At 32.6% G+C, this 17,540-nt stretch overlaps 1 protein-coding gene across 4 annotated transcripts in view; it reads left to right on the top strand.

Moving 5' to 3' along the window:
- LOC120420958 (galactokinase-like) overlaps positions 1 to 14,250 on the top strand; it is a 99,305-nt gene extending 85,055 nt beyond the window's left edge. For all 4 annotated transcript variants that reach the window (XM_039584091.2, XM_039584092.2, XM_039584093.2 and 1 more), the window contains 3 exons: positions 1,550 to 1,731; positions 6,832 to 6,941; positions 13,879 to 14,250. In XM_039584091.2, coding sequence (XP_039440025.1) covers positions 1,550 to 1,731; positions 6,832 to 6,941; positions 13,879 to 14,178 — 592 coding nt within the window. In that variant the 3' untranslated portion in view covers positions 14,179 to 14,250. The remainder of the gene's footprint in view (positions 1 to 1,549; positions 1,732 to 6,831; positions 6,942 to 13,878) is intronic.
- Positions 14,251 to 17,540: the final 3,290 nt, after the last annotated feature.

Genomic DNA, 17,540 nt, shown 5'->3' with positions numbered 1-17,540 from the left:
AAAAGGGAAATTTTTGAAAATCGTAAAAACAAAAAACAAAAAGCAAAAAAACAAAAAACAAAAATCAAAAAACAAAAAAAAACAAAAAACAAAAAACAAAAAACAAAAAACAAAAAAACAAAAAACAAAAAACAAAAAACAAAAAACAAAAAACAAAAAATAAAAAACAAAATACGAAACACAAAAAAAAAACAAAAAACAACAAAAAACAAAAAAAAATACAAAAAACAAAATACGAAATACAAAAAAACAAAAAACAAAAACCAAAAATCAAATAAAAACAAAAAACAAAAAACAAAAAAACAAAAAACAAAAAACAAAAAACAAAAAACAAAAAACAAAAAACAAAAAACAAAAAACAAAAAACAAAAAACAAAAAAACAAAAAACAAAAAACAAAAAACAAAAAACAAAAAACAAAAAACAAAAAAACAAAAAACAAAAAACAAAAAACAAAAAACAAAAAACAAAAAACAAAAAACAAAAAACAAAAAACAAAAAAACAAAAAACAAAAAACAAAAAAACAAAAAACAAAAAACAAAAAACAAAAAACAAAAAACAAAAAACAAAAAACAAAAAAACAAAAAAACAAAAAACAAAAAACAAAAAACAAAAAACAAAAAACAAAAAACAAAAAACAAAAAACAAAAAACAAAAAACAAAAAACAAAAAACAAAAAACAAAAAACAAAAAACAAAAAACAAAAAACAAAAAACAAAAAACAAAAAACAAAAAACAAAAAACAAAAAACAAAAAACAAAAAACAAAAAACCAAAAACAAAAAACAAAAAACAAAAAAAAAACAAAAAACAAAAAACAAAAAACAAAAAACAAAATACAAAAAACAAAAAACAAAAAACAAAAAACAAAAAACAAAAAACAAAAAACAAAAAACAAAAAACAAAAAACAAAAAACAAAAAACAAAAAACAAAAAATAAAAAACAAAAAACAAAAAACAAAAAACAAAAAACAAAAAACAAAAAACAAAAAACAAAAAACAAAAAACAAAAAACAAAAAACAAAAAACAAAAAACAAAAAACAAAAAACAAAAAACAAAAAACAAAAAACAAAAAACAAAAAATACGTCAATTTGCATTGCAATAGAACGCCACCGGTTCCTTTCTCTAACTGCTACGCTGCAAATCCTTACCCCACCCTCGATATTTTCCCCGGTACTTTCCGGAGTTGAAGTTGTTGTGCTAAATAGGATAATCTCTTTCCGGTTGTCATGGATGACCATTTCTACCTCTCGGGCAGAACTTGTCTACCAGGACATTGTGTGCGATACCCCTTTCCAGCTTGCACCAGCAGCAGTTGTCCAAACAAATGTTTCGTAAGAGATAGGTTTCATCATCGGACACGTAAAGCTTTGACGATGGAAATGCTTTTCCTTTCCATTTGAATTTACCAGAATTTGCCTCAAGAAATGGGAAAATTATGAAACAAATGCAGCTGGTCTTTGTCAGATGTTCATTTAATTTAAATTAAATACAATTCATAACAATTTTTGAAATTATTTATCCTTTCAATATCGTTTCTTTCCCCAGGAACCTCACCGTGCAGCAGATCCCGTTCGAGGCCGAGGGGCTGGCCGTGCTGATCTGCAACTCGAACGTCAAGCACGAGTTGTCCTCGAGCGAGTACCCGCTGCGGCGTAAGCAGTGCCAGCAGGCCCTGCAGCTGATGGGGCTCAAGAGTTACCGCGAGGCCACCGAGCGGAGTCTGGACGGTAGGTCATCAGGCATCTACTGGAAAATGGGTCAATCACTCATACGCACACGCACACAAATATATTGGAAGTTGGTGGTGGGAACTAACCACGGAAAGACGATCCATCTCGGAATCATGATAACTCGAGCTGAACCATTAAGATTTAACAAAATGGTCAAATTTTGCGGACATTTCAGGGCATGATCCCCTAGGTGTACTGAGCCTGTAAACCACATAAGAGCCTGATTTGGTTGCGACAGGACCTAGCGCTTTGACTTTAATGTTTAAATGGGATTTAACCGGTAAAATCGGTTTTTGTCAGTTTCCCCTTAACGGGTTTTGCATTTTTCAAAAACCTCATTGGCTCATAGCAGCTCATAGAAGAGCTTGACGAAAAAGTTCTGATGTTTTCAGCGGTAGTGTTATAAATTCTGTAACATTCTTAATATTTGCTGAATGTTTTCGTAATCTTTCGCAAAGTTGTTCCCAGGAACACGAACTATGAGCTCATGAGGTTTTTGAAAAATGCAGAAATCATTAGGGGCTGAAAACTGGCAAAAACCAAAACGCACCGTTTTACGGGTTTAATCCCATTTTAAAATTCAAAGTCAAAGCGCCAGGTCCTGTGGCAGCCAATCAAGCTCATATTTGAGATACAGGTTCAGTACACCTAGGGGATCATGTCCTGAAATGTCCGCAAAATTCGACCGTTTTCTTCAGTGCAATGCTTCAAAACCAAGGTTGTTAACGATAAAATTATCGAAGCTCGATAACGATAACGTTAGTTCTATCGTTATCATCGGGACGATAACTATAATCTATCGTTATCGTTAATTCGATAATTGTATCGGCAATTATCTTATCGCCGATAATGGACAATTACTTATTTTTAAAATCTTTCTAAAATATAATTATTTCAACCATATCATGTTACATTTACAATGCTTTCACTGAAATTTTTTTTAATATAGTTAGTTTCAAAGCATAAATACTTTAAATTATTACAAAAAAAAACCTTTTTTTTCAAAAGCACTCAAATTTTCAAAATTTTAAACATGGTTATCAAACGAAGTGACATTTTGTAAGCTTTTTCACTTTGTTAGAGATTTTTTGGAAATACTGAAATTTTCACAAATTACATTTTTTTTTTCGAAAATACTAAAATTATCATAATTTACAATGTGGGTGTTAAACGAAGTGAAATTTGTCATGCATTTTCACAATATTTGAGTTTTTTTTAAATTCTGAAATTTTCACAAAATACCTCATTTTTTCGAATGTAATCAAATTTTTAGAATTTTCAATATGGATATCAAACGAAAAGAAATTTTGTATGAATTTTCAATTTATTAGAGTTTTTTTTTGTAAAAATAAAAAAAATTGTAAAATACCGCATTTTTTCGAAAATAATTTCAACAAAAATAATTTCATGAAAAAAATAATGAAAAAATATTTTTACCGGAAAGTTTGTCCATGTTCCCATAAGTTTGTCTTTGACAGCTTTTTAATTTGTCTCGTTTCAATTTTTACATGAGATTATTCACTATACAGGTTTCTACCACACTGAAAAATATATGATATTTCCAATTATGGGCAATGTAATTAATCTTATATCTGTAAGCCCATACATCCAATTAAAGGCAAACTTATGGGAACCCTATTTTTTACATTTTTATTTCTAAAACCGCTGTATCTTCACAAGGTTGGACATAGGATAATTGTCAATATGGAGACTTTTATGAAAAATTGTCTGGGGCATCGATTTTAAAAAATGTTTACGTTTAGACCACTTAAAAAAACAGTTTAAGTAAATGATTTTTGTTTTTTAGGAGAGACATAACTTCCTGAAATTTTTCGTGAGTCTTTTTACAACATCTTAGAATGTTTTCTCAAAAAAATTAGAACGAAAAAAATCGTGATATACCCTTAAAATTTAACTTTTAAACCTAAAAATTGAAAAATCTCATAGAAGTGGCATGTATTTTTACTTCAGTGTTTTTTGTCTCAGAAAGCCCGTACAATTTCCTAAAAGTTTGAACACTTTGTGATACGAGGTAACGGGTTCGAAATACAGTAATTTTTAAATTACAAAATACAAAAATATTTAAATCACTTACACCCTTCTCAAATGTTATTGTCAACTACAATTGGCTCCAAATACACCAGGGGTGCTCAAAGTTTTTGAATGGCGGGCCAAATTTGAAGCTCACATGAGCTTGCGGGCCATATGCGAAAAAATGTTTTTTTTTTAAATTTTAATTCTATAAAACTAAAAACAAAATAGTAGAAAACAAAAAAAAAACAATTTTGTACAAAAAAGCCTCCAATCAATTGGATTTTTTTTATAAAAATCAGAAAATCAAAAAAAAATACCAACATAAACATTATTCATCTGCTTTTTATTGCAACTTTCGTTATATTTGTGAAATCACGATTGTTGAAATCGTGATTTCACAAATATAATGAAATTTTTAAAGTTGTATTTAAATTGATTTTTTTTTATTTATTTTTTAAAATATATTTTAGAAGGGGTGACACAAGCTTTGTAAAAGTGTGTAATTATTTTGTTAAATTTTGTGCAATCTTAATTATAAATATTTGTTTTTTTTTTTTCGTAAATTATTCCTTCAATTTTAATAAAATTTAAATAAGTATTTGATGAAAGTTTTGACATAATTTACTTTTTTTAACCACATTTAAACCTGTAACGAAACGTGTTAAAATAGGCAAAAACTTAACCTTAATTTCCAGGAATTATAAAATCACTTAACGTGAAGACTTCCATCATTGCCATGATTTTTCGTTCAAAGATATACATTGTGTGTCCCTATCAATATTTTGACAAAATTCCTTCTACAAGTTGTTTAGAATAGTGCCCTACACATGCTGATTCCTTTTGGTAACGATTATCCTTGCAAAGTTATGGAAATCGTCATTAATCAATGATTGCCAACTAGGACGTCAGTGATTGTAGCACAACATTATATAAATTTTGAAACACGTTTGATTCTGATCAAAAGTTCCTTCAGTGGCTTCAAGAAGGCAACAATCGGCATATGCTGATTCATTTTGGTGCAGAAATTCGAAAAATTGGATTCAACACAGAGCATCTTAGAGTGATGATCGATTTTCTTTAAAAATGATCAACGGCTTCACCTTAAAGATGCGTCAAAAGGCCATTTTACATGATCATTCAAAATGGGTCCGCGGGCCACAAAAAATGACCTCGCGGGCCACGTTTGGCCCGCGGGCCTTACTTTGGTCACCCCTGGCCTATGATAACATGTCTACAAAGTTTCATTGAAATCGGAGAGGGTTGAGTACAAAAGTACCAGACAAATTCCTGATTTGAGCTGGAATTGCTCTATAGTAACTTTTTGAAAATACTCAAATATCCATAATTTGCAATATGGGTATCAAACGAAGCAAAATTTTATTTAAAGCATACAAAATTTGAATGTTTGTATCAAGCATGCAAAATTTCGCTTCATTTGATACTCATATTGCAAATTTTGAAAATTTTAGTAGTCTCGAAAAAATACTGTGTTGTGTGATTTTTTTTTGTAACTTACTTCATTTTCAAAAATAATACTCCTAGAGAAAGCATTGAAATTTAAACACGCTATAGTTGAATTAATTTAAAGATTTTAAAATTGAGTTATCGTCAGAATTGTCAAAATAACGATAACGATCACCATTATCGTTATCGTGAGACGATAACATTATCGATGATTATTTTATCGATTAACAACCTTAAAAATTATTAAAAATAATTTCTGGAGAAAAGTACTGCAAAATTCATAAAACAAAAAGATCTGTGCTGATTTGGAGATGGATCCCCTTTTCGTGAACTTAATAATAAGATACAATGGAATTTTAGAATTCGAGCAGAAACTTGCAATGGAGACCACAAAAGACCTGTGGGTCGCCAACAGTTGTTCAAAGGAAAAAAATAGCTAGTTTGGTGGAAAATGTACAATTTAAAAATGTTGTATTACTTTTTTGTGATTTGATACAACCGCAATTATAGATGAAAAGTTGAATTACACATTAAAAAAAATGTAAAAAATACACCTAAACACGTAAAACTCACTCCAATGTTTTGTCTTTAATCCAACCAATGTAATTTTTATTCCGATCAGATTTTTTTTAGTATTTCGATCTTGTCTCCAACCTTTTCCAACTGTAGAATTGGGTTTCCTTCTTAATATAGAGGTATTTTACGTTTCTTCGCATGAAAAGCTTGTTGATGAGTTGTATGTATTGTATTAAATACTTGAGAATGATTTGTAGTGTTCTAAAGATCATAGGAAATCGTCAATGTTAGCGTTACTTCGAATATTACGTCTTAATTGCCTTTGTCTTTGTTGAGTGTCAGATTAAACGAAATCTTTATTTAAGTCTGTACATTTATCGCTGCTATCAATCGCGCTTTCTGGTTTTGAGATAGTCTATTATGATGGATTTTTACTATTTGTTACTGATGACACTTAAGGTGTTTTGTGTAGTTTGTCTTTTATCCACGGTAAAGAATGATTATATTACATCTGCTCCTAAAATTTAACTTTTTTAATGTGTAGTATGTATTTTAGAGTTAATCGAAACAAGATTAGTTTACTTACTTTTTATTTTAGTAGCTTATACAACTTCTGTTCGGTTTGGTTAACAATTTCTCATTTTCATTATTTTGAAAGTATTATGTTTCCTGTACAAAACTAAAATATTGGTTGAAATAAAGTGCTGGCTGGAACTCATTTCATTTGTCTTCTATCACTTAGCCTTAAGAAACAACTTTAAAGCAATGCTTCCTTATCTCTCTGTAAATGTACACCTTTCCCAAACTTCTTAAACCAACGCTGTCAAGTGTATTCCATCAACTGGTGAAAAGTTCTTCATCCATGTCCTAACGATACCCTGGTTTACATTTTACCGGATTTTCACACACCCACCCACGCACACACACACACACACCTGTTGGCCGGAAAATCTCAACACTTCTCATTAACTCAACAACGACGACGCGCGTGTAACCATCACCACCCAACGCCCACAACCCGTTTAATGATGTCGTCTTGTGATGCGTGGTGGATTTTTCACACCCAATTCCACTTCCCCCCAGCACTGAAGGGAGCCGACGAGGTGCTGCTGAAGCGGGCCCGTCACGTCATCACCGAGATTAAACGCACGACTGAGGCAGCCGACGCGCTCCGGGCGGGCGACTTTGAAGAGGTGAGTTGTTATGATTTGAACATAAATTCGTAGAGTACGTTTTCAAAACAACGAATTTAGATACAGTCCAGACTCGATAATTCGAAGACCTTTGGAAAAAAATTATTTCGGGTAATCGAACCCCTAATAAAAAATCGTTGGCTTAGTTTTGATTGTCTAGCTGACTCCTATGACCCCTTAACTATGCTAAAGTGATTTGGAATTTTTATGTACCAGAACTCGAAAAAAACATCATTTCACATGATAATGTTTCATAAAAAAGCTTCCATGAACAACTCTGAAATTTGTTTTTTTTTGTATTTTTTTTTTGTATTTTTTTTTTGTACTTTTCGATTTATTTTAAACTTTGTAGATTCCTGTTCCCAAAGAAGCCAATTTTCGTCATTTATTGAGCACCAGCGATGGAATAATCATCATCAAAAGAAAATCTCCGGACGTTCATCAAGAGAAAAAATCCGAAAGGAGCATGGCTCTCCTCTCTCGCGCACGAAAGATCGGTAGAATGAATCTAAAAAAATCATAATCTTGATTATTCGGTGGAATATCCTTTTCACTACTACACTTGCAAGTGTAACGTCACACGTCGAAAAATGACCTGTCACATTTTGTAGATGGGCAATGTGTGTAAACAAAGTGAAATAAATATTATTAAGTGGTGCTGACAAGGAAATTCACAAAAAATCATCAGCAGATTGATTTTCTTGGAGAATTTCGGGAGCGATTTTTTTTACGTGATTTGCCTCCTCTCTCTTTCGCGGGTGAAGAAAGTTCGCAAGCGAAATTGATTGTTTTGCGATTATTCCATCCCTGTTGAGCACACATGTTTGCACACAAATTTTACAGTTGTCCACACAATTTGAAATAGGCTTCATCCATAAAGTACGTCACGCTAAAATCAGCCAAAATTTACCCCCCCTCCCCCCCTTTGTCACGCTTTTCCTATACTTATAACATGCAATGTCACACTTGCTCAGACCCCCTCTCCCCCCCTAGAGCGTGACATACTTTATGGATGACGCCATACATATTTAAGATTCTGAATTTTGAGAACGGAATTTCTGATGAATTTGAAACAAAGTGGCAGGAACAAAAGAGATACACTCCAAAAATTTAACAATATTTTATGGCACATTATAACTCATTAAAAATCGATTCAAGCAAAAACATTCTTTTTGGAAAATTTGATTTTTTATGTGTTTTAGAAGAGTAAAAAAGTCAACTTTTGAGCAATGACCAAACAAGGTTAAAAAAAGTTGACAGTATTATTATATTTTTTTTGCAATTCCGTTGAGAAACTGTAATTTTTTACTGCCCTTCTGGAGAAACGAAATGGCCTACTTTTCCCTACCAAAAAAAAAAACAGAATGGAAAAATAATACCTTTCAATACCAGTGCTGAAAAGTTCAACTTTTCAGCACTGAAATGGGTGCTGAAAAGTTGAACTTTTCAACACTAGTATCGAAAAGTAACATTTTTGAATATTTTTTAGTTTTGAACGGCAAATTTACTTAACACATGGATGTTTGACATGAAATTGAATTCAAAATTGTAAGTAACTCGTTGCAAATTGTTTTTTTCAGCACTCGTCGTATTTATCCTACTCGGTAAACCTCGTTGGGTAAACGTACGACTCGTGCAGAAAAAATCATCTTTTTGCAACTTGTTGCATAAACTACTATTTTTTAATCTTTGTAAAAGGGACGATACATTCTCACTTCATATTAAGATGCAAAATTAGATTTCAAATCATGAAGATCAAATTTTTGAAAAGGGCTTTTTCCTTTTTCCTTTTCAATCGTTGGTTTAAAATTTCTAAAATTTTTGATGTTAAAAAAAAGACAACTCTCCAAAATATTTTTTTGCCCCTAAGAAATGTTTTAAAATTTTGGACAACGACCATTTTTTGTATTTTTTATTTGGATGAAATCAATGAAGACATTCATATGAAAAAAAATAAAGACATTTATATGAAAAAAATTAAGACATTTTGCATCACTAGTTCATCCATACAAATCCCCATACAATTTAGGCAGTTTGCCATAGGCTATTAAAATATTAAATAAAAACATAGATTTTACAACTGTTTCAAAAATTTCCCGGGTGTTAAGAAAAAAAAAGTTACGTTACAAATTCTTATAATTTTCCCAGAAATTTGTTAAAACTAGTTATGTTTATAAAACTATCGATTTAAATTAATTTAATACTGAATTCGAAGCACGAATCACAAGTTTTCACATTTTACACGAAATTTGTTCAACTGAAATTGCCTATAAATTTGGAGTTTTTTTTTATTGTGTTTCAAAAACACATATTATTTATTTAAAAAAAAATTGTCCAAGTATCCGAAAATGCATTCCGTTTTCCGATTCAAAATCATGTTCATTGAGAAAATCATGACACTTTGAGAAGTTTAAAATAATGACTTTCATCAATATTTTCTTAACTAAAGTTACCTAACTTTTTGAACTTTTAAAAATTTTATGGAAAATTCTTTTTGAGGTACTTTGAACACTTCTCTGTCACGGTCAATATGGTTCTAAACCATTCCGTACGTATTTTAATTGTACTCTTCATTTTGCGGAAAAATTGCAAACCTATCAAAGTCACCCCGGCTATCAAAGTAACCCCGTTTTACATTCAGCAAAGTTTTTGACATGTGATATGATTGCTAAAGACTTCCAAATGTAAAAATATGTCACATAATAAAAAAAACATCCCTTTTTAAACTGATTTTTCATACAAAAAACTTAAATGAAAGAAACAACTAGTTTTGTAAAAGATCTTTGCTTGAAATGTTTAAGATGACAAAATGCCAGCTTTTGAGCTATAGCATAAGTTGGTCAAAATTCATTCAGCAGTGTTGCTAATTTTCTGAACTAAGTTCGAATAACTAAATTTTGTTTAATATTATTTCAGATATAAAATTAAATTTGAAATCGAAAACTACCTACATAAAATTTGGTATCGTGCAGTGTTATCAAGTTGTACCAACTCAAAATTTATTTCTTGTTAAATTATAACGTGACCTTCTTACCCTTAGCTTAACCACAGAGTTACCAAAACAATATTTTTTTTTCAATTAAGACTAGCATTTCAAAAAGGCCAAATATTCAATATTACGCCCTTTTAAAATGTTAGTTTTGATTTTTTTTCTCAAAATATTGTTTTCGAAAAGATCGGAAAATTTCACGATTGTTTATATTTTAACATTGAAATTCGGACCATTCGGATCAATGGAGGGTTGTTTCGGTAAGACTCAAAAAACTTCAATTTTCCTGTTTCTTTTTCTAAAGGCCGCTGTATCTCAGTAACCAGTGCACAGTGTTCGGAATGGCAAAATTAAGTGGAATAAATTGATAACTCCTTTATTTGACGTCCCAACCAAATGGTGTCTTCGGAAGAGTTGTTGTACTGGATAAAGGCTATATTTTGAAGTTATTGACATACAGGGTGACGACCTTCCAGGGTGTCAACCAAAAACTAACTTTGTTGGATGACGTTTTGGGGCTTTGGTGTCTTGGGCAAAGTTGTAGAGGAAAAAATTTCATGAAAGTTGGTCGAAGGCGCCAAATTTATAGCTCTTAATCTACTCGAGATATAAGCCATTTTTGCAAAAATGGTCCAAAAGGCACTTTTTCGGTGATAACTCAAAATGTTAGCATTCTAGTGGCCTACTATGTTCTGAAGAGTTGTTTATGACATAAAATTACACATATTTGCCGAAGAGAGCAAAATGTTTTGAGCCTTTATTGAGGAGTTATAACCATTTTTAAGTGATTTTGAGCCTATTTTCAAGTTGCTATGTTTTCAAAATGGCGCATTTTGGCGCAAATCCAAACAATGCACCAACTACATTTCCTGAAAATATCTCCGTGTCTATCTGTGTCTATTTTTAGATATCTCAATTTGAATTTAACGGGTTTTAATCAATATATTTGTAAATATTATTCGAAATCATTCGAAATCATAATGAATACGAGGTGAAAATCGGTAAATTGAAAGGTAAAGTGATCGATTTTTATGGAAAATACTTTGTCTATGAAAAAATACGACAACCTTTCTAAAGTGACCAAATATAAAAGGAAATACTTTATATAAAATACAAACAATTATTTAAAATTTAAACTTACATTATTTTTAGGCTAAACATGTTTTTATTCATAATTTTAGAATGTGTGTCATAATTTTAAGCATAAACAATATTTTTTTCATAAAAAATCGATCAATTTACCTTTAAATTTACCGATTCTTACCACGTTTTCAATAAAATTCCGCTTAAAAATTATCAATAAATTGATTAAAAACCGTCAAATTCAAATTGAGATATCTTAAAATAGACACCGATAGACACGGAGATATTTTCAGGAAATGTAGTTGAAAGTGTGTACTTTCAGGTGCATTGTTCTGTTTTGCGCAAAAATGCGCCATTTTGAAAACATAGCAACTTGAAAATAGGCTCAAAATCACTTAAAAATGGTTATAACTCCTCAATAAAGGCTCAAAACATTTTGCTCTCTTCGGCAAAGATGTGTAATTTTATGTCATAAACAACTCTTCAGAACATAGTAGGCCACTAAAATGCTAACATTTTGAGTTATCACCAAAAAAGTGCTGTTTTGGACCATTTTTGCAAAAATGGCGTATATCTCGAGTAGATTAAGAGCTACAAATTTGGCGCCTTCGACAAACTTTCATGAAATTTTCTCCTCTACAACTTTGCCCAAGACACCAAAGCCCTAAAACGTCATCCAACAAAGTTAGTTTTTGGTTGACACCCTGGAAGGTCGTCACCCTGTATGTCAATAACTTTAAAAGATAGCCCTTATCAAGTACAACAACTCTTCCCAAGACACCATTTGGCTAGGACGTCAAATAAAGGAGTTATCAATTTATTCCACTTAATTTTGCCATTCCGAACACTGTGCAGTGGTCCAGTCTTCAATATTTCTTAGACGAAATTGTAGGAAATTTTCTGAACATATACAATATTTTCAGGAATGGACAATCATGGAAACAATTTTTAAAAAAATCGAAAAACTGGAAATATTTCGCTGAAATCAAGCTTTCGGTGGCAATATCTTGAAAACATGGCCCTTTCGCCTGTCCCATTTTGAAGTCATGTCGAGGAATGATGGGTGCTCACTCCTTAAATGATAGATTATGATGTAAGGAACAATGTTTTCTTAGACAAGAAAAAATAAAATAAAATACTTAACCCCTCTAATATTTACTGAAAAAGTCACTTTTATGAACAAATTTTCTAAAATCGCCTGTTATCATTACAAAACCTGTTTCAATCAGATGTGTATTTTTTCAAACGATAGGTTTTTGTCCTTAGATTAAGATGAACTATCGATATTGGAGTAAAATTGATGTTTTTGGTCTCTTCCAGGTGGAATTATATCGCGAAAAGGGGTTTTTTCTAAACTATTTTTCAGAAATGCTCATTTAATTTATGGTAGCCTATTTTTCTCAGTTAAACCAATATATGCAGCTTGTAGTAAATTTCACGGCGAACATTTTTCCTTCTAAGAAAATGCAATTTCGACGCTTCATTGCCGAGATATTTGAGTTTTAGTGAGTAAAAAAGTGCCAAATTTCAAAATAACCTCAAAATGGGACAAGCTAATGGCCCTTTTTCAAAAAATCTGTGAATTACATTTTGATTTTTTTGTTATATAAAAAAATTCGACGGTTTTGTTCGAACGCGAATCAGTTCAATACGTCGGATTGAGGTGATCTTTGTTGCGTTGGGTTCGTATAAATCCAACGAAGGTTCTCACGCCAAAAAGTGACAACTTTGGCCACTCTGGAACCGATTCCAGAAAATGTGCAGATTGTATGGGAAAAATCACGTAAAATCCAATTTTGATCAGAGGAGATGGAGTTAAGCAAACAAGCTAAAAATGTCAAGAAATTAAAAAAAAGACAAGACAAAGTTTGTCGGGTTTAGCATATTTTACATAAAAAATTTGGTCAAAAAAATTTTATGTGTTGTTTTTTCCCAAAAATCACTATTTTTTCATAAATTCATCACTCGGCGGCAGAATTTTTGACCATACTTCTCTATGGCTTAAAAGTTGCGGGTTTTGATCCCCTAAAACATATCAAAAAATCTCGAAAATCAAAACATACGGATTTTGGAAAATTGAGTTTTTGTGAAAAAAGTTCATTAAAAAATCGGCAAAAATATTTTTCCGTGTACCTGAATTGTTCTCAACAATACCTTCAACTTTGCCGAAGACACTAAATTGATCAGAAAATTCGTTCTAATATTTACGTACCATTTTTGTATGGATAGCTGCCAAAATTGTATGGAGACTTGTATGGGTGAACCAATGACACAAAATGGCTTCTTTGGTCATAGGGAAGGCCCCGACAAAGTTTAAGCCAAATAAAAAAATACAAATAAAATCCATTTCCGGTTTTAGTAGAGAATTGCTCTTTAGCCTTACTTACAGGAACACAATTTACTATTTATTTATTTGAAAAAAAGTTTCGCTTCGGTTCAAAAGACTCATTTGTTTCCCAGAATGACTTTTTAAGCATGAAAAATCTCTTACCCATAATCGTGAATCAACTAAGTAATTGGCATTCACCGCCAGTTACAGCTGATGACGGTCTCATTCCAAATTCCAGCCACATAATTTGTTTTCCCCGAAAAGCTCGAGCCAACCCCGGCGACGAGTGCAGTGCACTCACCTCAATTATGATGAGAATAAATATTAAAATTTCCATTCCATTTAAACGCCATTACGAAGCATAGCGATGGCACGGCCCAGCCAAATTTATTAACTTTATCTCGTTCATTTCTTCTCATTTCACGCTGTCATCACCGTGCCGCCCCGGGGACAAATGGAACCTACCTCTCGTGAACAAACAAACAAATGACGTCCCATTTGTAACCCCGGACCCCGGAACTCCCCTCGGAACTCAGATGGGCAAGCTGATGGCCGCGTCGCACAACTCGCTGCGGGATGACTTTGAGGTGTCGTGCCACGAGGTGGACATTCTGGTCGAGGCCACCCTGGGGGCGCCCGGCGTGCTGGGCACTCGCATGACCGGAGGTGGCTTCGGCGGCTGCACCGTCACGCTGGTCCAGAAGGAGTCGGTGGAGGACGCCGTCAAGGCCATCGATACGATCTACTCGCGCAAGGTGGGCGGGAAGTACAAAGCGCGGTTCTTCCTGGCGGAACCGGCCGAGGGGGCGCGGGTTATCAACCTGAGGGCGTACTAGTGTGGGGAAGCGAATGAGGAGTGTGGTGACGGGAAATAACAATAAAAATGTTGCAATGTTTTGACTGTCGTACGAGGTGTGGTTTGATTTGATATCACAGTTCTTTGAATCAAAACGTGTGTTTGACATCAAAGCAATTCTCTGCGAAATCGGCCGATTTCGACTATTTTTATGTTAGGGGTAATTCTCCGCCAACTCACACAGCAGTTGCCCCGACCCCTCTTCAATTTGCGTGAAACTTTGTCCTAAGGGGTAACTTTTGCCCCTGATCACGAATCCGAGGGCCTGTTTTTTGATATCTCGTGACGGAGGGGCGGTACGACCCCTTTAATTTTTGAACATGCGAAAAAAGAGGTGTTTTTCAATAATTTGCAGCCTGAAACGGTGATGAGAAAGAAATTTGGTGTCAAAGGGACTTTTATGTAAAATTAGACGCCCGATTTGATGGCGTACTCAGAATTCGAAAAAACGTATTTTTCATCGAAAAAAACACTAAAAAAGTTTTAAAAACTCTGCAATTTTCCGTTACTCGACTGTAAAAGTTTTTGGAACATGTCATTTTATGGGAAATTTAATGTTATTTTCGAATCTGCATTGACCCAAAAGGGTCATTTTTTCATTTAGAACAAAATTTTCCCTTTTTTTGATTTGGTGTTTTTTCTAACCTTGCAGGATTATTTTTTAGAGTGTAACAATGTTCTACAAAGTTGTAGAGCAGAAAATTACTAAAAAAAGATATACAAACATAAGGGGTTTGCTTATAAACATCACGAGTTATCGCGATTTTACTAAAAAAAAGTTTTAAAAAAGTTACATTTTGAGCAGTTCTCTACGGAATCGGTCTTTTTTGTTTAATTTTAATTTTTGTATTCTTTAATCCGGCTGAAACTTTTTTGGTGCCTTCGATATGCCCAATGGAGCCATTTTGCATCATTAGTTCGTTCATATAATTTTCCATACAAATTTGGCAGCTGTCCATACAAAAATGATATGTGAAAATTCAAAAATCTGTATCTTTTGAAGGATTTTTTTGATCGATTTGGTGTCTTCGACAAAGTTGTAGGTATGGATATGGACTATACTGAAAAAAAATATACACGGTAAAAACAATTTGCTGATTTTTTATTTCACTTTTTGTCACTAAAACTTGATTTGCAAAAAAACACTATTTTTATTTTTTTTATTTTTTGATATGTTTGAGAGGACATCCAATGCCAACTTTTCAGAAATTTCCGGAATGGGCAAAAAATCTTTGACCGAGTTATGATTTTTTGAATCAATACTGATTTTTTCAAAAAATCGAAATATTGGTCGCAAAAATTTTTCAACATCATAAAACGAAACTATTGGCACTACGCCCCCCGGGGCATGGCCTTCCTCTAACGTGGGATTTCTGCTCCAGCGCCTCTGACGAGACAGGAGAAACCGGGACCGACGTTTTACTTCACCATCCGATAGAAGCTCAGTGGATAAGGCGGGAATCGAACCCGCGTCTCTTCAACATCATGTAAAGTCGAATTTTCAATCAAAAAGTACTGTAGTGAATTTTCGATAAAGTGCACCGTTTTCAAGTTAAAACCATTTTTAGGTAACTTTTTTGAAAAAAGTCGCAGTTTTTCATTTTTTAAAATTAGTGCCCATGTTTGCCCACCTTTGAAAAAAATATTTTTGAAAAGCTGAGAAAATTCTCTATAGTTTGCTTTTTTGAACTTTGATAATACGACCCTTAGTTGCTGAGATATTGCCATGCAAAGGTTAAAAAACAGGAAAATTGATGTTATCTAAGTCCCACCCAAACAACCCACCATTTTCTAATGTCGATATCTCAGCAACTATGGGTCCGATTTACAATGTCAAAACATGAAACATTTGTGAAATCTTTTCGAAAAAAATATTTTCAAAAATTAAAAATCAAAACTAACATTTTAAACGGGCTAAACATTCAATATTACGCCCATTTGAAATGTTAGTCTTGATTTTAAATTTTTGAAAATATTTTTTTCGAAGAGATCGGAAAATTTTACGAATGTTTCTTATTTTAACATTGTAAATCGGACCTATAGTTGCTGAGATATCGAGATTAGAAAATGGTGGGTTGTTTGGGTGGGACTTAGATAACATCAATTTTCCTGTTTTTAAACACTTGCATGGCAATATCTCAGCAACTAAGGGTCGTATTATCAAAGTTCAAAAAAGCAAACTATAGAGAATTTTCTCAGCTTTTCAAAAATATTTTTTTCAAGGGTGTGCAAACATGGGCACTAATTTTAAAAAATGAAACACTGCGACTTTTTTCAAAAAAGTTACCTTAAATGGTTATAACTTGAAAACGGTGCACTTTATCAAAAAATCACTAAAGTACTTTTTGATTGCAAATTCGACTTAACATCGAAAAATGAAGTTGAAAAATTTTTGCGACCAATATTTCGATTTTTTTAAAAAATCTGTAATGATTAAAAAAAATCATAACTCGGTCAAAGATTTTTTGCCCATTCTGGAAACTTCTGAAAAGTTGGCATTGGATGTCCTCTAAAACAAATCAAAAAATAAAAAAAAATTAAAAATAGTGTTTTTTTGCAAATCAAGTTTTAGTGACAAAAAGTTAAATTAAAAATCACCAAATTTTTTTTACCGTGTATCATTTTTTTTTCAGTGTAGTTCATATCCTTACCTACAAATTTGCCGAAGACACCAAATCGATCAATAAATTCCTTCAAAAGATACAGATTTTTGAATTTTAACATATCATTTTTGTATGGACAGTAGGGTGCCCAGAATATGGGACTTATTCTCAAAACCTCGCTCCACAAGCTGAATATTGTTCCTTGAGCTATTTTAGGACTCAGGGCCAAATATGAGCAAAATCGGTCAACATTTACCCATTGATACTCGGAGGTGAAGTTTGTATGGGAAAAATCGAAAAAATGTATGGAAAACCCAAATTTCTTACGGTTTGGTCTGCACGGTGCGCTTCTTTCATCAAAATATTCCCAAAAGTGAGATTCTTATTGGAAATTTAATGCTCTACAACTTTGTAGAACATATAAAAGCTGTAAAACTTGATTCTGAAAAGTTATTAGCGATTTAAAAAAGTCATTTTTGTATGAAAAACTTTTTTTTCACCAACTTTAGGCTCGGGTATCAATGGGTTAATCTCAACCAATTTCGCTCAAAATTTGCACAGATGCTTAAAATAACCCAAAAAACCGTTTTTCGCTTGTGGAGCAGGGGGTCATTTTTTCTGGGCACCCTAATGGACAGCTGCCAAATTTGTATGGAAAATTATATGAACGAACTAATGACGCAAAATTGCTTCTCTGGGCATTCCGAAGACACCAAAAAAGTTTCAGCTGGATTAAAAA

The sequence above is a fragment of the Culex pipiens genome, chromosome 3 (assembly GCF_016801865.2).
Source record: "Culex pipiens pallens isolate TS chromosome 3, TS_CPP_V2, whole genome shotgun sequence".
Classification (NCBI taxonomy): Eukaryota; Metazoa; Arthropoda; class Insecta; order Diptera; family Culicidae; genus Culex; species Culex pipiens.
Note: the sequence above shows the minus strand (reverse complement) of the source record. Positions and strands in the feature narration are given on the sequence as shown.